Genomic DNA, 25,528 nt, shown 5'->3' on the forward strand with positions numbered 1-25,528 from the left:
TTTATGTAGAATTGATACGGAAAAAGTCACAGCCATTATTTGTCATGGTGCTTGACATGTGAAGGAGAAGTGGAATAACCTTTAATGGCAAAGTGTTCTGGGTTTAATAAGTATTTATAATATAATTAAAGTCCATCCAGTCAAAACTCTTTAAGATAAGGATCACTCTGACTGATGTGGTTTTCTTTGGTCATACAGTCGTTTAAGAGCTCAACAATATTTCTCTGTTCAGCATGATGACAGATTTCTTATTTGGTTTTCTTATCAGGGATGGTGAATCGATTATGACCACCGTGTAACCTGTTGTTTTAACACTAAGAGGAAGAAGTGGGAAGTTATCACTTAAAAGAAGTGCAACACTTAACTTCCCTTCATAAAATAAAAAAAACTCCAGAAGTTTCATATCTGTAGGTTTCATTTCCTTGAGATACTAATAACATTAGTTCATGCATGATATATTGTTCCATTAAAAATCAAGTACTAACATATCCAATGCACATTTGAGAAATGGCAAATTAGACAAAAGAAATTACATTTTTTCACAAATGTAAAAGGTTACCTGATTACTACTAGTTAGTTTCTTGCCGCCTGTAACTCTTTTGACATTTCAATACAACAACCACACCCACTTTGCTGTGATTGGTCAAGCCTTGAAGTTTGTCAGCCTGCGTCATCAATCCAGGAATTTTCCACCTCCAAGTGACTTGTTGTATAAACAAAGCAAGGTGTGATTACAGCTGGCTGGAGGAGGAATGAAGCCCACTATTGCGTCATTATGGACTCCGCTCTCGTAACATCTCGTTCGCCGAGATTTTAGATGGGGGAAAACTTTATAAAGTAATAAATTCAAAACATGGTCATGATGAGGGACTTACTGCTTGTTGGAGAGGAAGACTTCAACATTTGATACATGTGAGTAGGTAACCAAATAAATGATGAATTGTGTGACATGATTTTTTTTTTTTTATTATTCTATCGGAAATTTGAGAATTAATATGAAACAAAAAACGAATTGCCATATAGTTTAATTATCTAACTACGATAGATACAATACAAAATTAAACTCGTTGAAACAAATAATAGTGGGAGGGAAAATGCAAACATACAAGAGAATTTAGTGTAAAAGTATATAATGTAATGTGACAGAGAGAAAGAGAGAGAGAGAGAGAGATTAATTGAACTTTTTATAATAACACTGAACTCGGTAAGTGTTAGAAAACAATTAATTAATACATTTGGTAGTTTTGGTAAAGGTTTAGACCAGACCTGGGCAAAGTGCGGCCCGGGGGCCACATGCGGCCCTTTGACTGTATTTATGTTGTCCTCGTAATGTCAGAGTATGATCATGTATAAATGGTTCTAATGCATTAAAAAGTGTATTTTGTATTTATTATTCATTTACATTTTCACATAACACTTATTTACTTTTCCCCTCTTTTTTGTGTGTAATTTTTTGAGTATATATTAATCCCTCAAAAAAAATGTAAAGTTAGTTGAAGAAATGTTTTGAAAAAAACTCATATAAACAAAACTAAAATTGCAGCTTATTTAGCTTAATAAATGTCACGGCCTAATGACAAATGTCCTTTTTTAGGGATTTTCTCGTCTTTCTTTTCACTTGACGGCCCCTAACAACATTCACAGAATTTAATGTGGCCCTTGAAGAATAATAATTGCCCACCCCTGGTTTAGACTATGTGTGTGTTTAGTATCGTGAAATAATAACATTTTTATTCTAAAATACATTTCTTCCTGATTTCTGTTGACTTTAATTGGCTCTTGAGTGCCGGGCACGGTGACGTCAGCGAGAGAGAGAGAGAGAGAGAGAGAGAGAGAGAGAGAGACCTCTGGTAAAACGCAGCGCTCGCGCTACAACATCCGGGACACTGGGGCTCCATGGTGATGCGGCGAGCCTGTTGTGTGTGAACGAGAGAAACCAAAGTAAAGTAAACGGGGGAGGGTCGCCTGCGAGGGGGGGCGGCTTCCAGTCTTTCACTGAGAGTTTACAATGCGTCTTTCACGGACGACGATGAGCCAACTTCGCCGGTCGTCTCTCAGCGGCGTGAGTCCCTCCTGAAGCCCCCCCTGAAGAGCGAGTGTTTGACGGAGGCATGACGCCGAGCGCCGCGCTCCCTGTTCCCGGCTCTAGCGGGCGATGGTAGCGTGCTGTGGGGGACCGCACTTGGAAGGAACATGGTCGAGAGGAGCAGCAAATTCTTGTTGATCGTCGTCGGATCCGTGTGTTTCATGCTGATCCTCTATCAGTACGTGGCCCCCGGGGTGATCAATTTCGGCTCGCCGCACGGCTACTTCACGGAGGAGGACGAGGGGGACATCTTCCCCACGCCGGACCCCCACTACGTGAAGAAATACTACTTCCCCGTCCGGGACCTGGAGAGGACCATTGATTTCCAAATCAAAGGGGAAGACGTGATCGTGTTCCTGCACATTCAGAAGACAGGGGGGACTACTTTCGGTCGGCACCTGGTCCAGAATGTGCGCCTGGAGGTTCCGTGCGACTGCAGACCGGGCCAGAAGAAGTGTACCTGCTACCGGCCGAACCGCAAGGAGACCTGGCTCTTCTCGCGGTTCTCCACCGGCTGGAGCTGCGGCTTGCACGCCGACTGGACCGAGCTCACCAACTGTGTGCCGGGGGTCCTCAACAAGAAGGAGAACAAGCAGAAAAATCTGAGGTAAAATGAGAAAAAAAATCACTGTTTTTTTTAATGTGATGCTATTTGACATATCTTGAAATATTTTATCACGTCTACACATTATTAAAATGTCACTAATATTTGAAAACAAACATTAATTTGTTACAATAAAATACATCTGCCTCAGGGTCCAATAAGGACACTGGAAACTTGTGGAATTAAAAAGATAGTCTTGAAATAGTTACATTTTCAACAAAACCTACATTCTGAGATGAATAAAGTATCTACTGTATTTATTTGACTCATACTAATAAAGCTTTATTATTTAGAGCCTTAGGGTGGATTTTACACTTTAATTTTATTATTTTCCCCTTTTATGTTACTATTTGTACATTTTGATCTTAATCAGATTCATTCACAATATCCATCTCATGACCAGGTATTTCCCTGAAGGTGCTCTATTCACACATCTTAATAAAAATGTACTGAGTTTTAAACCCTGAATCCGATAAGTAACATGACTTTAAAAGACAGAACGGTATGTCTTCATGACATATGATGCCAATAAACGGTGCTGAAAGGCAAACAATTGAACGCTATCTGTAACAACCAATTGTTGATGGGTGACAATATCGGCGCTCTCTTTTCAGAAACCTAAAAGTGTAAGAGCCGGGGCGAGGCGGGTGTAATACATCCCGGCAACATTTCCACTTAGTAATAATCGCTCCCTTTGACTGCTACGAGGAGTGTTTTTTATTAAGTTAGATTCCATTTCTTTTGTTCACCCTCCTCCATTGTTGGTGCAAACATATTGCAATTTTCCCAGACGTATTGACAACTGGATCAGCTTCCATTTCACTGCACCCGTGCGGTTAAAGGCTATGCTTGTTGAAATGGTTTGTCCAAGTCTGGTCGATATTTGATTTTGGCTGCTGTTCGTCTGCAGGATCCAAGGTTTTTTTTTTCTTATTGGACCGAGGCACCCTGAGAAGAAAATATGGTTGTTGGTAAAATTCAATTGTTTTTTCTCGACCATGTCTGTGATTTGCAGCAGACAAGTGTCGACATATTAGTCCGGCTGCTCTGCTTCCCAGGGCTCCTCGGACTTGGGATCAGCATTGATGGGCTGGGTCGGCCAGTGGAGGGGGGCGATGGTAGAGGGGGGACCCTGCAGGGGTTTGGCTCCGCTCTAATCCGGGTGATTATTACCGCTGGGGCGCACTCACATACACACACAGTGTCCGTGGTATTTGTTGCTGGCGTCAGTCCTGACTCTCATAGTTGTTCCTCCACTGAATCCTGGTCAAAGGTGAGGATGTGTCCGGTCATTTCTGCGTGTCAACTGAGTAGAGGCGAGCTTGAAAAGGCGCCTTTCATCACTTTGAAAGAACGGATTTCTAAGCGTGCACTCACCTGAATAACGCATGGAGGCTGGGCAGATGGGGTTTAGTTTGCACATGTTTGGAGTTTGCCCTTTGTTCTTACATGAGATTCTCAGCCAAGAGAAAAATAAGTTTTCATCGGGACAGTGGGAAGTAATTATCTGCACTTTCAAATAACAATTCTTGACCATAATACATCTCTGTATATGTATACACTGTTCCCTTTGTTGGATTGTTAAAATCAGATTAAGTGACTTGTTAAAAAATAGGGTAACATTTAAGGAGCAATTATTCAGAGCAATTTAATTCTAATTGGCTCAAATTATTTTTATTTAGCAATAATGCGGAAGATCTTATTTGTGATTATAATGGCAGGAGAGACTCAATATTATTGTCCTTTGTTGTTTTCCTCTCTCTTTGTCACTGGTATTTGAATAAAAATACATAAATGGTTTAATTGTAATGTTTTAGGAGACTTGTCAAATGCGTTCTTATTTATTTACCCGCCTAAACACAGTGTCTAAAAAATCAGCACCAAAGCTCTACTTTTGCTAACCAGATGTGATTTTTTCTGCCACTGTGCATGTGTCTCAGAGCCTTTGCCAAAGCATTATCGGGAACATTTGTACGGAGAGTAGTAGCAGCGTGCCTGAAGAAAGTGTGAAAGCGATCATCTGTGTTTGCACAATGGCGCTGTAGAACTTCTTGGCACAACTGCGGCTGTGTAGTTAACAGATCAGCTGTGCTCGCTGATGCTGTGGTGGCGGTAAACAGCACCTACACCCAACTGTGACACTTGACCTTTCCTGCTGTGTTTGATTGTGGACAAGTCAAAAGAGGAACACAAATAATGGAATCTGTGTCCACTTCAGAGCCAGGCCAATATTGGTATATGCAGACATCTCTTTATTCACAAAAAAACCCAAACAAACTATGCCAAAACATCTACTTTAAAAGCTGCTGGAGTTGATTGTGTTCTCTTGTAGTCCATTGCCTTAAAACATGGGTTTTTAGTCATTTGTTAAACCACCTGTTTTAAATGGATCGCATATTAAACGGTGCAAATACAAAGGAAACAATGCTTCCTTTTCATGCCGATTAAAGCAAAAATCATTCTTCGGCTCTCTTAAGGTTATTTCTGACCCCAACCCTTTTATAGTTTTCAATCCAATCAATGTTGAGCTCAGTGCTCACATGTCTTCTCTTAAACACCAAGTAATGGCTTCATAAGCTCAGCAGTTGCTCTTTAAATGTTTGTCTGACATTTGTGAGCCGTTTAAAACCAGCCAGATTGTCTAAAGCCAGCACTGAGTGGCTGTGTGTAACATTTACAAGCCCTAATGTCTTGGCTTTATTATTTATTGATTCCACAGATGAGGTTTTTCTTAAAAAACGTACCACGAGAGAGCAGTTTTGAGAGTGACTGGAATGAATAGGATGGTTTTTCCTTTCCTTACGAAGTGTATAATAGAGTAAGTTGTGTGGAATAAATTGCTTGGATGGATTGTGTTCAGCTGGGTCTAGTGACAAGTGTGTCGGCCTCAAAGGAGGCAGCATTACGTGGAGGTGAAGCAGCGGCAGGATGACTAGTTGCTGGTAAGAGAGCCGTCGTCATCTTTTGATCAAGATCCAGATAAACATTGGGAGGACAGAACAAGTTGCTTGTCCTCGATGTTTAATCAGATTCGCAAATATTTTTTAAGACAAATTGTAGAAATAAAAATGGAAGTCTTTGTCCAAAAAAAACTTCCAAACAGCGCTGATGAAAACCATCCCAGCCCCAAGGATGCATTGCTGGGACAGATTAAATTTAGATGAGAAACTGTCCCGATCCATCCCTGAGCAATTTATGACCGTGATCATGCCCTCATGGTCTATTTAACCGTGTGCAATCCTGTGGTGATCTGAGCTCAGAGAAACCTAAACATCAGAGGGAGAAACTGACTCAGCAGACACCTTTTAAATTGAGTATTCATACATCCAGTTTTAGACGCACGTCTTAGATACCAGTTAGAGGGTCCTATCAATTTGTAAGAATTAAAGGACATGAGAATAACATCCTTCGAGTGCGTTTCTGTTTCAAGCTCATGCATTTTTATCTCAATGTTTCATAGGATATCTTATAATCCAAGTGATGGGGATAATTTTACCGCCTCTATCTGGGCTCTGTCACATCACTCCTTGTTCTTTTTTGTCCCCCCCTCCCGCCTTCTTCACTGGCTTCTAAAACACTTTCCCTCCCTCGCCTCCTCCCTGTCCTTCCACCTTCCCCGTCATGATGGTGTCACTCTCTAATCAAACGGCAGGCTTGCTTTCCACTTGCTGCCTTTATTGCCAGAGGCGGGGGGGCTTCTCTCTGTATCTCTTTCCTTTACTTTTCTTCTCTCTCTCTCTCTTCTTCTTCCTACTCCCCTATTTCCCTGCCCCGTCGGCGTTCCCTCTCTGCTTTTTTTTTTTTTTTTTTGCCGTTGTTCTTTCTTCCCCGCTCTCTCCCAACTCCCTCGGAGCGTGACTACCGCATTAGAGGAAATGTCTTTTCATGGAAGATTTGCTGCAATTTCCAAAATGGCTGCTTTGCCTAATGGACAACTGCCTTGGTTCTAATGAATGATTACATGTTTGAGCAGAGTCGGAGGTATGAGGGAAGTGCAGGATGGATGTGAGGAAGGGTCGTGTGCTTGGGAACGATGGCGACGCTGAGGTGGAGAAGATGTTTGGTGGGATCGTTGAGGAAGGGGTCAAGCAATTAACATGGAAGTGGTGGGCATTTGTCTTCGTTCAATAGGTTGGTTTAAAATTCAGAAATATCATTGGGTAGTTGGCTCCGTAGTATGGGGGGCCGATGGCCGTTCAGCATATCTCCAGATGAAATCCAGGAAACTTGGCTAGTCAAATTATTGACATATATTCTTCTTCTGTGTGTGTGACTGTGCACACCGACGTGTAGCCACGCAGGTCGGTGTTAATCCAATCAGATTAGCCGGGTTTAAGCGCTGCCGACCAGGCGCTCCAAAGCCGGTTACCAGCTCTCATCACGTTCAGAATTCCTGACCAGCATTCCCGCATCCCTCCAGCTGGTTATTCCCTGCCGGGCTTACTTGGCTCAAATCTTCTTGACTTACAGGACAATCCCTTCCTTCGCCGGTAAAGAAGCTCACGGTCGGCGGAGATAAACGCCCGACTGAGCGACAAGGGTCAGTGTATGAGTGACATGTTTCCTCTGCTGAGTAAACACTTTAAATCAAAGGTTTAAATGTTCTGATGAAGGTGTTTTTAAAAAGAATCTAAAGGGGAGTGTGAAGTGTGACTTCTATTTCATGATTATTTTTTTTATTGCATTTCAAGTGAGAGAGTGAAAATTCAAATGTCACTCATTGTCTACTCACGCTCATGTGGGATTTTCAGAGTAATCTGTTCCTTTTAAGAGTTATAGTCCATCATTTAAATCCATTTTAATGTCTTCTTCATCTTCCTCCCAAAAACCACACTTAAAAACATCCAAATACCTCCATGGTATAAAATATCGCAAGCACTTCCAGTGTAGCCAGGAGCCTGAATGCGCAAATATAGACAATATAGAAATATAGACAATATAGAAATATAGACATGTTTTCATGGTTTCAAGATGGAAGTTACGGACAAGCAGGAATATTGATGTTTTTAAGTGTCTTTTTGGAAGGAAATTAACCTGAGCTCCAGTTGCTATGTTAAAAATGGACATACATTTTTGCCTGTAACTCTAATAAGTAAAGGATTGCTCTGGAATTGTTTCCAACCCTCAGTCGACATGAGGAAAATAAGCGAAAATTTGAATTTTGGGTAAACTAACCCTATAAGAAAATGTTTATTTAAAGATATTATTATATTTCTAATGATTCCTAATCATTTTTTTTAAACACTGACAAAGTCCATCTTCAGCATCAGAACCACATGATATAGATTCCCAGAAGGATCCGTGTCACACCGAGCAGGACACTGGAATAGATGAGTCATTTGATTTCAATCTTGCAAGAGCACTGGATGATGTCATTGTGCTTTAACAACCTGTGACTTTGACAGAAACTCCATTTTCCGAACTTTGATTTCTGCATTGGCTCGTCATGCAAGCGCTCCTCGGACAATTCGCCCTCTACCTGTCACAACGTATCGAACGAACGAACGGACGGACGCCGCACTCATACACTGGCTCATAAACAGGATGTGATATGGCTACTATCTGTTCGAGGAAGCTGTCGACGGGCCTCTGTGCTTCGACGCTGCTCCTCACTACGAGCCTTCACCTCGGGGTCAGAGCGGGGTCAATGGGACGTATATAACCCAGCTACACCATGCAAAGAGGGATGCTAGTGAGGGACTGTTGAAACCTTCATTGGGCCTCTATGACGACACACAAACGCACCCTTTGACTTTGTGCCATATCTATCGTCTGCAGCCATTTTGCAGCAGACCGCTGTTTGGCTCGTGTTGATTAGAGCTACAAAATGGCCTGATTAAAACCATTTGAGGTTTTTTTTGTTTTTTTTTAAACTCCTTACTCGCTGCCAAAGGAACATCTGCAGATTCTTCAGGAGTGGAGACGACACTGAGCGGAGCGCCTTGGCTTAGAACGCAAAACCACAGCGGTCAAGTTGAGTCGAGGGCCGTCGCTCGCCGTGGATCGGGGCCCCAGATGTTTCACCTCGTGAGGACAGGACCCGCGGAGTAATCCACGCTCCAGTGAAGCGACGGGTTATCCCCGCTCTCCGTCAGTATTGATCGGTCATTATCGATCTCCAGGTTTTTTTTTCATCTCTTGATGAACAGTGAATGACACTAAAGGAGCTCAGGCATGTTTGTATGTTCAGCAGAAAGCACTGGACACGGCTGAGAGGCAGCACATCTAATTATTTTACTCTTTTTTTTTTCTTTTTTTTTTTTCACTTGCGCACACATGCTCTTTCACTAAAGTGGTCGGGGCCAGCCGACAAATAATGGTGAGTGATTAGCAGACGGTCTCCGGCTGGTAATGAGGAGCGCCACGCATCAGCAGCCACACCAACGGGATTACTGTCTATTGATTAGCCTAGCCTAGCATTAGCCGCGGCCGGCTAAAATAGCCTGACTGATTAGCGGGCATTTCTATAGTGGTTAATGAGTGCCGCGCTGGAATGCTAGCCATGAGAATAGGATTACAAGCTATTAATCAGACAAGAAGGTAGCGGAAGTCATTAGCCGAGTCTGCTGCAAAGTCAACAGCAGATTCAAGTTTCTCAAAAGAAGTTTTGGTCTCATCAGCATCTTTCCCTCACAACTTTTTCTCACACCCATCTTTTCTTCTTTATAGTACATAAACCTATAATTGCTACCCAGAGAAATGTATTTTTTATACAACCTATTTTAAGGGATCGTTAATTAATTTAAATGAAAGTCTATTTGCTTTGCACCATTCCTGGTTAGAAGCATGTTTTATGAAGGGAAAAACATAAAAAATGATGCATGTAAATTGTACTTCATGAGATTCCAAGTGCTTACACAATTAATTAATTAAGCATTTAAAGAATTATTACACCAAAGAATATGAGCAGATTGAAAATGAACAAGACCGACCCCTTTTCCGATATTTTTAAATCGCAGTATTGCCTGCCCTCCCATCAATATGTGTAGTATTAATTATACATTTATATATACTAAAAGCTATTTGATTTTAACATTTTGAATAGAAAATGTGTTCAATAAAGGCGAATCCTTAATCTACAAGTGTACATTTTATTTTATTTTTGTGTCCAGAGCTTGAAAACATGGAGGGTTTTTTGCACTGTTTTCCTCACAAAATCGTCACTTTGTTTCTAGTATATTTTTAAACAGGCTGCATTAGTTTTTTTTTGGCATTGATGTGGTGAACGAAGTTTATCTTCGCTTTACTTTTCTTTAAGTTGTCAAATGGCTGGTAGAAAGTTAATATTTCAACACTTCTATTAGATCAGTATGGGTATTGGTCCATACTTAAAGCCCAGGTTTATTTATATAGATATTAAAAATCACATGTTTTGAGTCACACTGAAATGTGTACAAAATTTGTTTTCTTAAACATAAATGTGCCTTGATTTTTTTCAAATAAAGGTTACATTAATATGTATCCATCACAATATTTTATAATTGATTTGGTGCACCTTTTCACATTTCAGTCAAATGACATTCAAATCTTGACTGAGTCAAATTCATTACGGCGTATTGTCAAAGGTTAAAATGGTTCCCGCTGCACTAGAGACATACTTTATTGTCAAGTAATCGAGTATCTCACCCCAAAAATAAGTGCTGGCTATGAGTACAAATAGAATTTTCTTTCAGGATAAGAAAACGATTTGGTAAAAACCTAAGCCCGCCATCTCTCTGTGACACGGCAACAATTTTGAATTGCACAAAATTGCTTTGCATGTCACTTTCTGTGACAAGTCCAGATAGGATGTGGTCAGGGCGAGGGAATACTCATCATCTTTCCCAGAGCTCAATTTTAAACAAATAAAGTGTATCAGTTTTTGCTCCTGCATTTGTTTATCAACCAATGCATGTATTCATGAGCTGATAATGTGTATCTGTGCGAGCATGAGATGGTCGACGGAGGTATGTGAGAACACATGGTAGAGGCTGACAGCCGTGTTAATTGAATTGTGGGAAAAATGCAAATCCTGTACTGGCTATTTGAGTCAGGGGAGGAGTTTTCACTGATTAGGAATCTTTTCTTAAGGCGCTGCCACACAGTAGGCTAACTTTTACCGAAAGGGACTGAATGATACTGTTGTCTCTATCTTTTTTTTCCCATCATTCCTTTCTGTTTCTGCCCATCATCCCACCATTTGACTTAAAGCTTTTGTCCGGTGTGTTCATGTGTGCGTGCCACTGGAAGAGCTTGAGTGCTGTTGCCATTCATGAGAGAAAAGAGGATATTTCTCATCCTGCTACACTTCTGGTCTGTCTGCTTGGCTCCAGGGCAGCGTCCAAACATTACCACAGTTCTTTTTCAAGGCTGCTTTAGTTGTAAAAAAGTGTGTTGGATTGTGCATACCCTGGTTTCACTCGTGCGTTCAAGCAGGGAACGCACTCTAGGTTGTGTGAATAGTTTGTGTGAACACAAGTCAAGGATTTGATGTGTGTGTGTATTTGGTAAACCACAGACTAAATGTGCTAGTAGTGGTCATGTTGCTCGGTAATAATAACCTTCTGTCAAAGTCTCCTTTTTCGCCTTACTTGAAAGTGATGCTGCCAGACCAAAACAGCATTTCCCTCTGAAGAATATATATTGAAAATGCCGCAGTGGTAAAATTGTATGCATTTCTTTATGCCATGTTCGATTTTTTTTTTTCTATCTGAAGCTCATAGTGTGGGATTTTTTTCCTTCTCCCGTTTTAGCATAAGCCACTATTTAAATCGGATCAGAAGTTTTGTTTTTATCGTCTTGAATATTTTTAAAGAGTCAAGTTTTCAAAGCGAAAAATATTAAACATCCAATAATTTTATGTTAATGTTATTTTCATGAAATGGAAGTTTATAAGTTAAGCTTTTTTAACCAGCATTGTGTTTCTAAATATCAACTTAAGGCTACAATATTTGTGCGCACTATAGTACATGAATCTCTTCTTTATTACTTTTAGAGAATTTTAAAACGCTTAATTGTTAGATGGTTGCTACGCATAACGCATGACTGTCCTTTATTTACTTAATTTTGTTACATTTTCTGATGAATATGAAAAAAGATTTCTACTGCAAAATGAGCTTTATATTGCAATGGGTGCATGGTACTTCAGAGCCATCCCTCCTGCCTGCGCTCTGCACCCACCACACTGGACCACTTGTATTCACGCCTGTGTGATGAAATCTGGTCGAAATATAACCTCATCCTGACCTCAACTTGAAAAACATCACAAGACCCTTTTAATAGGATGCACTTTTCCGATATTCAGATAAGAGTTCGATTGAAAAAAAAAAACCAATGTCACTGAAAATGCCGATCCAGAATGTTCTGTGCTCTGGAATTCTCTGCCTCCATCTTTCAATGCAAGTTTTACTATTGCTTTACCATGTGTTCTGGCTCATCATGCTCGGTCGGCTGTCAGGAAAAGTTTGCTTTCTTCAGCCTCTCTCTCACCACCCTGTCGTTTTTTCTGCTCCCTGTTCGTGTCGTCTTCCTCCAGAGAGAGGAAGTGATGTGTCAGGAGGTGCTTTTATCCGCCAATGATCTGATCGGATGTGAGACTAAGATAAGCACAGGAGTGGAGTGCTCGCTCTCTGGCTTACCCGGGGGATCTGTACAATAGAGGAGCACCATTTTTTTTTTTTTTTTTTTACAGTCTGGCACTGTTTTTTATTCATGCCATCCTGACATCTAGATCTTTTTTATGCAGTTGTACATCCTCACTCAGGAAATGGACCACCTGTTTCAACGTTTGTTTCATGATGTGGGAATCAGATTCCTCCACTTATGGAGAACAGTGTTGACATGAAGGCGCAGAATATATGGAAAATAGATCAAACTCTATCAATATTATAAAGTAAAGGATTGAATTTTAAGGGCTGCAGAAAAAAAAAAAAAACAATTTTAAACATGTTCTTTATTACATTAAGCAGATATGAAGGTTGAGAAAGTGATTTATTTTTTTAATGAATGGAAAAAAAACGAAAAATGCTTTACCATTATATAATGCAAAGCTATTATTTCTCTTTTGGTATTAGTTAAATTTGGTTCTCTGTCCAATGAAAGCCTAGCACTGATTTATGTCATGAAGAAAATTTGTTTTCACCAGACACCACTGTGTTTGGCTGGCGTGCTGCTGGTCATTTTGCATGCTTATCTTTACGATGCAAATACACTCAGTCTTTCATGCAAATTTGCTGTCGCTGCTCTCGCTCTCACCGCCGCCAACCACGCACAGCCGGGCCCCAGTGGCTCGCTGACTTTCTTTATGGATGTCCAAAAGTTTGACGGTCTCTTGAATAAACCCCCTCCTTGCCCATGCCTTCCCCTCTGTCTCTCCCCACGCTCTGTTGTCTTTTGTCCGACGTCCCTTTTCCGCTTGACCAGCCGTGCTGTGACTCTTGACTTCAAAGAGCGGCGCCATTCATCAGTCACTCATCAGTCATAAAGAGAGCCATTCAGCAAAGCGCTAAAAGAGAGGGAGTGGAAGTGGAGTGAGTGTATAAAAAAACAGGGGGAAACAAGTGTATGAAAAGGGGGCACGAGGGAGAAAGGGGATCCGCTCTTGACCGCGGGGAACCCAGGGAGTCACAAAAGGCAAAGAGGACACACTCCCACACATCTACACACTCGCTTGGGAAGTGTTGTCACCATACCAACTTTTCAGTAGTACCACCATCAGTGAATCTTTTCGAAACTTTAATAACTTTTCGTCTCATGATTGCACCTTTAGGTACACAACTTTATTAAATAACAACCTCATCAATCATTTAACATTCAAAGAGTGGTGATGGCTTAAAGCCTTTCTTCTACATGTGTAAATAAACTAAACCAAAAACTACTGTATATTGAAAGTAATGATGCACAGCTTTTATACCTAATGACAAACTTATAATTCATATTATAAAGGTGCAAATAAATAAATGAACGATATGATCCTAGGAAGTGTCTCATAATGTTGCTAATATAACAATATCGTCACATTTATACATTGTTTAAAGGCCTGTTTTTCATGGTTAATAGTTACTCTGCATTCAGCATTAAATCCAAATTACCTCAAAATGCAACTCCGACTAGCTGGCCTATCATGTGCAGAAGTGTCGTCTTTTCCTGTGAAATTACGCTAGCCATGTTTTGATGAACATTCCCTGTGGGTTCCGCTAAGAAAAGCTAGAGAAATATTGGTTCTTCTGACAACCCTATACTCTGGAAAGTTTAAGAATCAAGTGGCAATATCCTTAACATATGAGAAAACAGAAATGAAGAGAAAAGTGGTTAAACTAATGAAGTAAATCATGCAAAAACTATAGTTAATTATGTTCTTTCTTTCAGCTGGAGGATTGATCTTAACTAGTCATTTTTCCAGCAATACAGACAAATACAGAACAGTTCATGGACAATATTTTTTTATTATATATATCAACTAGGTTTGATTATCTATTTTGGATAAACCCAAAATACAGCGATCAATGTTTGGGCAAACTAATGGTAAAAGTTTAACACATTTAACAAGCAAAATCACAGTTTGTTGGCTAAAACTTTCAAAAACTATCAATGTCTTCTCCTCATCTAACACCTTCTTTCATCATACAAATGTATTCAATATTCTCTTTGTTAGTGTGTGGAAAATCTGGACTCTATCTGTCCAACAAACTGCCAGTATTTTTTTTAAAATCTCTTCAACATGATTCTTAAGTAAATATGAATAAACTTGCCTTTTTAAATTGTACCAATACCATGGTTAATTGTACCGATTGTTGTATCCACCACAACTACCATCTAAGCGGCCCTCACTCAGCCTCCTTCATTCTTGTTTATGATCTGTAAAGATATTGCAAACATGATCCCTCTCCACTGCCTATTCATCTCATCTTTCAGTCTTGCTTTTCACTTGAGCCTACAACACAAAGGATTTATGAAACTCGTACCTTGATGTAATCCCCACCCTGCACCTGGATATGTACACTCAAGTAAGCATATTTTTTTTTCGGGTGAAAAAAAAAGCCTTTCTTTTCTGCATGGCACCGCCCTGTTTTCTGAACCCTCAACTTTTTGTGTTTTCATCAACTATGTGCTCAGTGACATTATCACTGTTCTACCTTTTTAAGGTGGCTCACAAACAGGTGTTCAGGTCACTGGGAAATGCCACTGCTTTTCTTCCCCTCTCAACTGGAGACCAATATACACATGTTGATATTATTTTTCTTATATTTCTTTGATTGTGGACTTCTGTTTGGTTCATCTCTTCTGACTCCTCTGTAGTTGATGGGTGTTGGAGTACACAAGGGGGTTTCGTCTTTCAACAGTATTCTATAAGATTTGTTTTTTCCTATCTCAAGTCATTAGTCATTACAGGTCACGCTTTGTGTCTGTCTTATTTTGTGGGCGTTCAATTTCAGCATGTAGAAATAAAGACCTATTTTGTGACTCACAAACATTTTATACAAAAAACATTAGCAACTAAGGTTTGTATAAATCATCAAGTTAGATTAGGAAGATTGTTAAAAAAAAAACTACCAATTATTTGTTTGGAAAAAATTTAAATATTTTTACAAACAATTTTTCTATTAAGCAGTTTTATTCCCACACAGGGTATTTTTTGTTTTGTTAAACAAAGACGTATTCTTTTCTTGTATTATTTCAAGTAAAGTAAAAGGTTTAAATCAAAAAATATTCTTTTCAGGTACCAATACCGATCGTCCTGAACAATAATTGAAATTTTTTTATACAAATTTTATCGGATCAATTCTAGCTAAAAGATAAAATGACTTGTGTTGCCTGTCCTGGCAATTATACACTTTTTGCATATGTTGCATTAGGCACAGGGGCATTTAAGCTAAACAAACATTGTGGCTATCTTGTTAACTTGCAGGGAGCCATCTCAGTGATGTAAAGATCTATGCATGTGAACCTGTATATAAACATTACAGAAAATCACCAGCAGCATTCTCAAGTCATCGACATATTACAAAAATATTTTTAATGTCTAATATTAGATAACTTGCGATATAAGGGTCACCATAATAAGGCAACTCGTTTGAGATTCTCTAATTCCTTTTTCCCCCCATACTAGTGTTCAGATTTACATTTGACCTTTTAAAAAACCAAAATGGCCTTGTCTAGATAAAAAAACAAACCTGGAAGAATGCCCTGGCTAAGAAAAGCAACACCCAATTAGTGTGAGATGTGGTTTGCTAGTAAAGTTGTGTTTCTGTCTTAATGAAAACGTAAGCACACACACAAGACCTTCATTTATGCACGGAACAACCCGCCACGTGCCACCACACACCATGGACCACAAAAAAAGGTTGACGAAGCAGTTGTGTAAGATACCAAGGCTTTAATAAAGCTACGTGGGTGTTTGGATAAAAATGCCTTATTATAACTGTTGTTGTTGTTATTGTAATTACTAAAATAACAATCTGCCCTTGTTTTGTGCAGCTATGCACCTTGTTTAGTTCTATAAATGATCTTCAAAGCTACAGAGATCAATCTTAGTGAATTATTTGCAGCCCAACATTGTGAGTCAGTGGAGATCTTAGTAACCAGCCTGCCACAGCATGCCTCAACACACACATACACACATGCTTGCACAGATGCATACAGCCCAGCATGAAATGGAACCACGGCACTGAAGACAAAGCTGATGTAAAATTAAAAAGGTCAAAATGTAGATAAAAGTTTGCTGAATGGATGAATCTGGTAAACTTGGAAAATGGAAACAACCAGGAATGGTGTGTGAATGAGTTAAAAAGCAGCAAATCAAAGGGCAAGAAGGTGAAGAAAAGTATCTCTTGGTGTTCCCCTCCGCCCCCCAGAGGAATGTTAATCAGTATAAAGAGGTCAACTCTTTTCAGGGAGCGGCAGGGTGTGTGTCACCAAGTCGACCTCATGTTGTCAAGACATGGTCTTTTCTCATCAGTCATATTGCGATCTCTTGGGTGATGCTCGGCTTTCCGTAAATACTAGCCTACGGTGTTGGGGGTTTGTCCTGCAGCATCGGAGTAAAGTCCTCCCTGAGAAAGAAGGAGTAGAGTTTAAAGGTCAGGGGTGTTGTTCTGGCCTTTCTCAGAAGTGCTTTGAGTAAACAACTGCACACAAGGCCCCATTACCGTTAGTGTTGCAGCCTTCTTTACGACGCAAGCACACCTGATAAGCATATGCCGTCTTTGTTTTCGATCGTCGCCATCGACTCAAGAATTGAAGTCACTAATTAAAATGTCGACATTTTTCCAAGTGCGAACACAAATGAACACAGTTGAGGAAACTACCCTTAGTTAGAAAATAAGCAGCCTTGTTGGTATGCATCTTTCCTATCTGACCTTTATCTCTAGCCGTCTCAAAAAGTGCACTTTAAGAGGTGTCCAGATGATGTGTTGTTATCCAGCAACAAATATTATTTTGTAACCTTATTATGTGTTGCCGTCTTCAGAGTAGAAAGAGGGTGTATGGTATAATTTTTAACGAACGTCTGTGGTGTGTCCCTCATTACACCATGTGAACATGTCAGCAAATATATTAATCTGTTAAAATGTTAATCAAAGTTCTTGTATGATAATCCAAATATTGAACATGTTTGTGATGGGCTTCTCTGTTGTGCAGACAGATGTTTTTCTGCTCGTTCCAATGAAAGAGGAGCCTATAGAACTTATTTACTCCGGGATTCAGTTTGAATAGATCCTACAACAGAAAACTCCAGAAAAGCCTATCCAACAAATGGATTGCACACTTTCAACCATTGAATGGACAAGACCTGTATTGCCAATAAGAACTTTTAAATTAAACAATTAAATCCCAATTACAGACTAATTGTTATTGCTAAAATATTCAGTTTAAGTGTGTGTACTATACTGTGGACGTTAATCAAAATATGCCAGCATTTAAAACGGTTTCTATAAAAGAAGTATTTTCGTGAGGTGTCAACTGGATGTTCTCCCCATGGATATGGATATGTCATCTACTTCCCCCCATGTTCCTCTTCACGCCTGAATCAGAGAGCTGCCATCAGATTTATTTCAGTCACTGGCACTCACAAACACTCTTTTTTTTTTTTTTTTTCCCTCCCATTGCACTTTCGCCTCATCACCTCTGCTTGTGATTTCTTCGTCCTCTTGTGCAACTCCACGCCTGCTTTGTGAATTCCCTTCAGCGCTCAGTCCAACTTGGACTGGCCTCTGGATCTTGGCAGGGGATTTGGACGGGGAAGAACCACTCCTCCTCTGCGCTCCACTTGTCCGTTGCTTGTCTTTTATTGTCTCTTACCTGTCCATCTGGTGACCACGGAAGGCTTGCTCAACCATGTTGAGCGTGTGTTGGTCCCGAGAGCATTATCCTCTCAGAGCACACGTCCCTCATTCATTTATAATGAGTTGTCAAGCCTTTCTATCCCCACAGATGCACAAATTCTCAGCTTTTTTGGCATGTTGTCACTGTCACTACCAACAAGTCTATATGTCAACTCTCTTCTGGGCTCACTGGTGTATTTATTTAATAAATAGGTCATCTACTAGTTAAATGTTTGTCCTTGTGGCCGGCTTTCTATCTTGTCTCTTTACCTGTCCATCTTTTATGCCAGTCCGCCCGACTTGCTCTGCCGTTTTCCCAGCAGTCATTCTGTCACATTAATTCGTCTGCCTTCCTTCAATGAGCAGGGAAGTGGCATTTTGAGGTATCGATCTCAGACACCGATTGTTTAGGGATTTTATTTGGTTCCATATTGTTTATACGGTGTCATTCACACTGTGGCACGTCGCTAATTATTTCTCCTTTGTGTCCCTGTCGGTCTTTTTGTCTCCTCCATCCCCGTCCTTCCATCAACTTCTGCAACAGGTAAGACCATGTTTTGTGGTGTTTGTGTGTGAGTGTGAGTGACCGAATGTTTGTGCAAATCTTTCAAATTGCTGTTGAGTTTTGTTGTTGTTGCCCAACTCTGACATTGATTCACTAAATTAGTTGTTCATTAACTTTTAGGATTGGAAAGTCTGTGTGTCTTTCTACTTGCGTAACATTAGTTTGTCTTCTGGTTATTGGATGCTCCTCCTCCATTTGTGTTTGTTCATCAGATTAAAGTTGTTAAAATCAGAATTCTTAGACCGCTATGCAGCTGAACATAACTAGTTCTTAGATGTTATTTCCCTCTTCTAACCCTGAATTATCAAAGTTGAATAATGTTTGCTTAAATAATCAAATTAAGTATAAATGTGCCTGGTTAATGTAACATTGTCTACCTGATATTACCTGTTCGGGAAACCAAATAATCATTTATTTCCCTCCATTCAACCTTTCCATTGATATTTAATGTATAACCCTTTTATGAATTAAAATATTGATCTCAATGGAACAGCTGGTTGCAAAAGTCTCTCTTATACAACACACACAGTGGTGACTATGACTATTTTAGCCAACTAGTCACCAACTATTAACAGTTATTTGAGTGATCCGATCATATTTTTAGTATTTATTAAAGTTAGCATGAGGTTGCTTTAATTATGTGCAAATAAGAAAGATGGGTATGTCAATGAAAAATGAATATTTTTTGCTGCTGAGAGGCTGCTTTATAAAAAACTTCGAGGAAACGTGTTTTACAAAAACTAAATTCTTGAAAAAAAAAAAAAAAAATCAAATAAACATTAGCAGCTCACCTGCTTCTTTTGCACAAGAGCTGTGTTGTAATTTATATTCAGTGTTTCTGTCAGAGAACACGAGTTGAGAAGTTTCATCTAGTATTGCGGGCTCTACAATAATGATGAAGGTGTTGAGAGTAGTAATAAGAACTTGTCTCCAACTTCACAAAGTATTTTCATAAAGGTGTGTTTGGAAATTTTGCCCACTATAATAATGAGGGAATACTAGTGTCCTTAAAAATGTCTCTACTTGTTATTGGACCCGTTCAAATGTCTTAAACTGTCTTCAATATTTCATAGTCTGACTGTTTACACTCTTTACTGACATAACATTGTGCAACTAATTGTATAATAAGTGTTTACAAGTGTTGTGTTACACATCACTTTAACCAACTGGGATTTTGTTTGCATTGACCATGAGAACAACTTTAAATATCATGGCTTGTTGATTCTTCAAAGCCTGATCGTCTTTTCTTCTCCGCTCCTTATCTACCTGTGCAAATTGTTGTCACTGAATGGATTCTTAATACAGTCTCTGTCTCAAGTTGTGAGGGACAGACAGGGACATGAAGGCAGAATGGGGAACCGTGTTTGTGTGTGTGTGTAAGCGTGTGTGTGTGTAACGGTTGTGCTACTGTCAGTTAGAGACAGTTGTGTGTGTTTTAAAGATTACTTTTAAACAGCGTTGTTAACTCAGCCAGCTTTGTCAGAGTCCCCCTCCCGTACAATATCATCCCAAAGGCACACATACACACACACACTTTTAACATATAAGCGCACACACATAAAGCATTGCAGTGCGTCTCTGACAGCTCCCCAGGCTGCTATCCTGGAAAGACGAGACGGGGAGCAGTGGAGCATGCTGGGATAGAAGAAGACCCGGACATTCATTTTGGAGCCCCCCTAGCTTGGTTAATACTTAATGTGCTCGACGCACATACAGACACGCACATTGTTATGGAGAGGCACACTGACTTTTCGCCATCCCACACCAAAATACAGACGCACAAAGCGACACAACCGCACACAGGCGTGCACAACTTGCCACAAACGACCCACACACTTTTAAGGGTACACATGCCTTCAGACACACACACAATCTCTTTTATGTCACACGCTCAGAGACTCTCACAACCACAGTAATTCCATATGAGCATACACTCACAAATGTGTGCACAAGCACTTGTGCTTACACACACACACAACCACTAAATAAAATATTCAATAGCTCATGAAATAATGATGAACATTGATGGAACGAAACTAGCTAATTTAATGGGGGGCACATTCAAGCTTTGTTTAAAAAGCCCATGAATGGATCTGTACGCACACGTAGCCCCATGACTTACTTATTCTTGCTCACCGTGATAAACTTAATTGCCGCGGGAGAGGAAAAGTAGCAGTTTATTGGCTCCTCTGGGACTGTTTCTGAAAACCAAAGAATGTTTTTTATTTATCCCCCCTCCACATCTGTCCTGTCGCCGAGCATCTCGTGGGCGTGCACACTTCCACGTATCATTGCGTGTTCATTTATATTTCACAGAGTCTTGATATAAAGGATACATGCATGTGCCCCTTAAGTAGGGCAGCTGTCTGTTGTGTTTGTGTGAAAAAAAACTATTTCTGCTGCAAGTGTGAAGAGCAGCTGGATCGCTGTAAAGATTTATAATGCTGACTGCTGTTTTTGTAAGAGGAGGTTGGTAATCAGTTAATTAAATCAGCTAATTAAATCAGTGTTTGGAGGCGAGAGTGTTTTTTCACATTTAGCTTATTTGAATGGTGGCGAGCAGTGGGCGGGAGACGGAGAGAAAAGCCAGTGAAAATATGAGGCCCTGTTGAAAGGCTGGACATGATCTCTGATAAGAGCGCAGGACCAAACAAGTCGGTGTCCCGGACTGGTGGGACGTGAATACGTGTTCGTCAGAAAGCAGTGGTTTTCATATGTGCTTATCCAGAACACTTCATTAACCTGCTCCCATAAGACCTGAACTTCCGTCTCCAACTGCCACATATTCCTAAAGAAGCCTATTGTATGTGTAGTGCTTGTTTTCCGTTGATGTCACGGATTGGAATCAGAATAGCTTCTGAAAAGAGAGATGCATTTCACTGAATTGCTTTCTTTTCTCATTATTTACCTGATCCAGCGCTGATTATTCCCTTGGCTTTGCTAAGCTGTCAGTTAGAAGTAGTTGCAAAATAAAATGTTTCCCTTTTTGTATTCATGAGCTCCACTTTATGCAATTAGTTGAGCCGAGAGGAAAATATACGCTTCTTTGTAACATTTGCTTTACCTTTATAGTGGAGCAAAAATAATGTTAAGAATTAGGCAAAGTGGCAGTGATGGGGAAACTGAATGATATGGGATAAAGATACATGGCAAGTGACAACAAGTAAGTTTGACCAAACATAAAATCACAACCAATTAGAGCCTCATAAGTAAATATTAGCACAAACCTTTTCAGTTTTCAATTCTTCTCTTTAGGTATTTCTATAATAGATATGTTGTCACCATCTTTGCACCGATTCTATGTCATTAGTATCTTGTTAAAATTGAACAGACCTGAATCCATATACTTGAAGCAGCATAAAACTATTATATTTGACTGAAAATGACTTGAAGCAGAATCTTTAGTTTGGATATGAAATCTATAATTTCTTGGACTGAGATGCCGTTTTCAGATCTTGTATCAGACAACACATTATTGTCAGGGGCTTTGTTACCACTCCCAACATTCTCCAGTGATTGCATGACTCTCTCTCTCTGAATGCAATGAAAAAAACATTCCATTACTATCCATCATTCCCTTTTGAAAATATCTACATGAAAACAAACTCTCTTGAGGCAACTTGTAAGTGGGATTTCAACACTTAGAGCAGCCTTTTATAAATAAAACGCCTGCAGAGAAATTCTCCACATGCCTTTTCTTCAAGGTTGACCATGATTCCATTTTATTTATTGGATGTATATACTTATCACTAATGGGTTATGGCTAAAAGATGGATACACACATGCAGTGGGACTTTTTGTGTGGTCGAGTATATCCATTGTTAATAATATGAATAAATATGCACTCTTCATTTTGCGGGTAATTGATCTTGTGTTTTACTTGTTTATAATGCAACCACAAACGGAGCAAAGCAGCAAAGGTTACAACAAAAACCCAACTGGACTCATTATAATTGTCTATTCATCTCTTACTGTAGCACCTTTCAGTGATTAAAATGTGTTTCAGTGTCTTTAAAATGCAGGGTTTGGCAGTCCGTTCCCTGTTCTTTGCCAACGATTCCTGCCATATGGCTGCTTCTGTACAGGTGAATGTTCAGTGATCTCCTCTCATCTGCTAACAATGAAGCTGGGCTCCCCCGCTGGGTGCCAGATTGGCACACCAGCCCTCTGTTTGTGTCTCTTTAATCTATCCCCCGCATTATGATATAATCCATCCCCTGCCTACCTGCTTTGACAGGTGGAGGCATCAGCAGGGTGTCCTTGACCTCTTCTTCATAGTGGGCTACCATGGGACAGGATAAGACCAGATCAAATCCTGATGGTGGAATTAGTGTGGATTTTCTCCTGTTTTGTGTGTTTTAGACTAATTCAGAATAGTTTCCTTTACATCAAACTTAACAAACAGGTAGTACTTTCCTCCCTGATACCACTCCAGTAACCTAAGTGCAGACTTACTAAATCCATATTTGGAATGAAATGGTTATATTTATTGCTCTTGCATCCTAGATTTAAGCAGATTATTAAGATGTTGCAATCAGTTTCTCTGAGGCAATACAACAAATGTGTTTCTTTTGGTTGTATTTTTTCAAATGAGGCGCGTCCTTATCTTAAGTTGCAATGCGTTTTTAGGTTTTTATGAATTACTGTTCTGGCTTCTAAGATTCTTAATCCACTTTAAATCTTGGATTTTCTACCCAGACAAGTGGTGATCAAGGAGATTGACCGGTCATATTTAACCTCAATAAACTATTTAAATACAAACACAGGGATTATGTGTAAAATATAAAACAGAAGTGCAAGACTGAATTTGAATCCTGCTTCATATTCGTCTCCGTAAATCATCCAGCAAGGAAGTGGTTTTTATTAATTGTGAAGTTGAATGACGGCTCATGGCATTGCCTGAAGGCGAAAACGCTGATTCCGTTAGTGTTTTTTCCGGTTCTGGCAGTATAAAAGAAAGGCAGATGATGGATTATTGGATTGAGAGTACAACTATTGGTATTAAACTCAGGACAGTGATGTTCAGGAGAAAATCAATCCATTGGCTTGAGGTCGTACAGCCACAATAAAAATTCTTATTGACTATTTCCTCTTGGATCACAGCAGAAGTAAATACCAGGATAACAGATACATGATTAAAGTTCACAACTTTAAACTGATAGTGTTTTGCTAAAACAAGGAACTGTCTTTACCGCTCTGCTCCAAAAGAAGATTTTCCATCATAAATTGTAACAGTTCTCTGCTACTCATTAGACCCAGAGAAGCACAGACGGAAAGAGAAGCTTCACGGGAGTCTAGCCTCAGGATGCAGCGTAGCTATAATAATAAACAAAAGAGGATTATGCCATCATATACTCTGAGTAATTCATTGCTGTCATCGCATTGTTAGGGCCTATTAATTTGATTTAAAATAACATGTTGCGTGTGAGACAAAGGGATGAGAAATATTCACCAAATGAAGTTTTCTTGGTGTTTTTAGATACAAGACTGTATGTTTGTCACTTTTCAACATAAATTAAATATTGTGTCACAAGAACATTATGGTAATTTTTAGAAAAATATATTCCGCTTTAAACCATTTCGAGGGGCATGGCGTTTAGTCTGTTTGCCTTATTATTTGTTTCAAGTCCATGAAGTAAAATAAACTAAAAAAATTAATTAAGATGAGGTTTTTTCTGCTAAATCAATTACAAGCCTTAGACAAATAAAGGAGGTGAATAATAGCATGTACAGAAACTGCTTCTGAATGTACCCAGCTTTTATTCAGCGACTCAACCCCAGCCTTTTTCCAATATATATCCCATGCAGCATATTTCCAGTCCTCTTTCTATGGATTGTATCACAGAACGTTTGCTTGTTTTACATTTAGTAAGTATTTAATTTATCTTGATTTGTTTTGCCAGAAAGCATTAGGCGAGAGCACTGTATTGTACTGCACCCCTAAATCTGTTAAATGTGTCACATTAATAGGACCCACTGAAGGCCTTTGGCTTGCCTGGACAGCCTTGTAGTTAAACCTTAAGCCTTTCCTGAAAGTACGGCACATGTCGCCATAATCACTTAATAAACGCCACTGGCTCCACAGCTTCAGGCTTTTGGAAATATTCTGCTATTATGTATTTTGAATGGTTGTGCGTTACCTGCCAAAATTGGGTCTGAAATGTGTTTTGTCCTGTTTGAATAAATTCAATTTATGCATATCTTTTGTTTGGTTAAATAAGCCAAAGTCAGCTGGGGAGGGTGAGAAATTTCCCCTTACCTTTTCCGGCATCCATTCTCAATTTCCCATTTCTCCAGTTCGATTAAATTGTTTTTTTCTCAATATTGTCTCCAGATACACACCCTGTTAAACATGCTCTTTATCCTCACTGCCTCAAACTGTGTAAACAAACTGCTGCTATGCGCCATTTTCTAAATTTGTATTAAAAAGTAAATATGTTGGACACTGTAAAAGTCCTTCATGACCATCACAGACGTCCCCTGGTCCAGACAGGATCTTGACATCATCTTCCAAATCTGCTTTTACAACTGGTCCCTACAGATGGGTTTTAGTTCAGTGGTTCTGGGATCTACGTAATTGGGTTTTATTTCTCCATGGCAACGTGTTCTCTTGAATCAAAGGTAATGGCTTATATTTCCTTTTTTAAATTAAAACAAAGACATTCGTTTTGTCATTCCTGCACTATTTTTACGAATAGGAACACATTGTAATAACTTGCGAAAAAGCTATCAAGGTCGAGATATTTTTAAACGTGACATGTTCTAAATGACTAAACACATTTTGCATCTAAGGTGAAATTAGCTGACACCTTAACCTTTCACACTTCACAAGAGCACGGTCTGAGAGAATCATCTAATGTTCACCCTAATATTCATTAAAGCAAAAAAAGCAAACTCGCTAATGAGAATGTGATTTCCAGACAGCAAGCTGGAATACTGTGAATACTGGCTGTTGGAGTTCTCTAAGTGTAACC

General features: G+C 39.6%; 1 protein-coding gene across 1 annotated transcript in view; it reads left to right on the plus strand.

Moving 5' to 3' along the window:
• The first annotated feature begins 1,910 nt into the window (after positions 1 to 1,910).
• hs6st1a (heparan sulfate 6-O-sulfotransferase 1a) overlaps positions 1,911 to 25,528 on the plus strand; it is a 50,457-nt gene continuing 26,839 nt past the window's right edge. The window contains exon 1 of the mRNA XM_087780162.1: positions 1,911 to 2,693. Within this exon, the coding sequence (XP_087636288.1) occupies positions 2,194 to 2,693 (500 nt within the window). The 5' untranslated portion in view covers positions 1,911 to 2,193. The remainder of the gene's footprint in view (positions 2,694 to 25,528) is intronic.

This window comes from Callionymus lyra, chromosome 18 (assembly GCF_982586985.1).
Source record: "Callionymus lyra chromosome 18, fCalLyr1.hap1.1, whole genome shotgun sequence".
Lineage (NCBI taxonomy): Eukaryota > Metazoa > Chordata > Actinopteri > Syngnathiformes > Callionymidae > Callionymus > Callionymus lyra.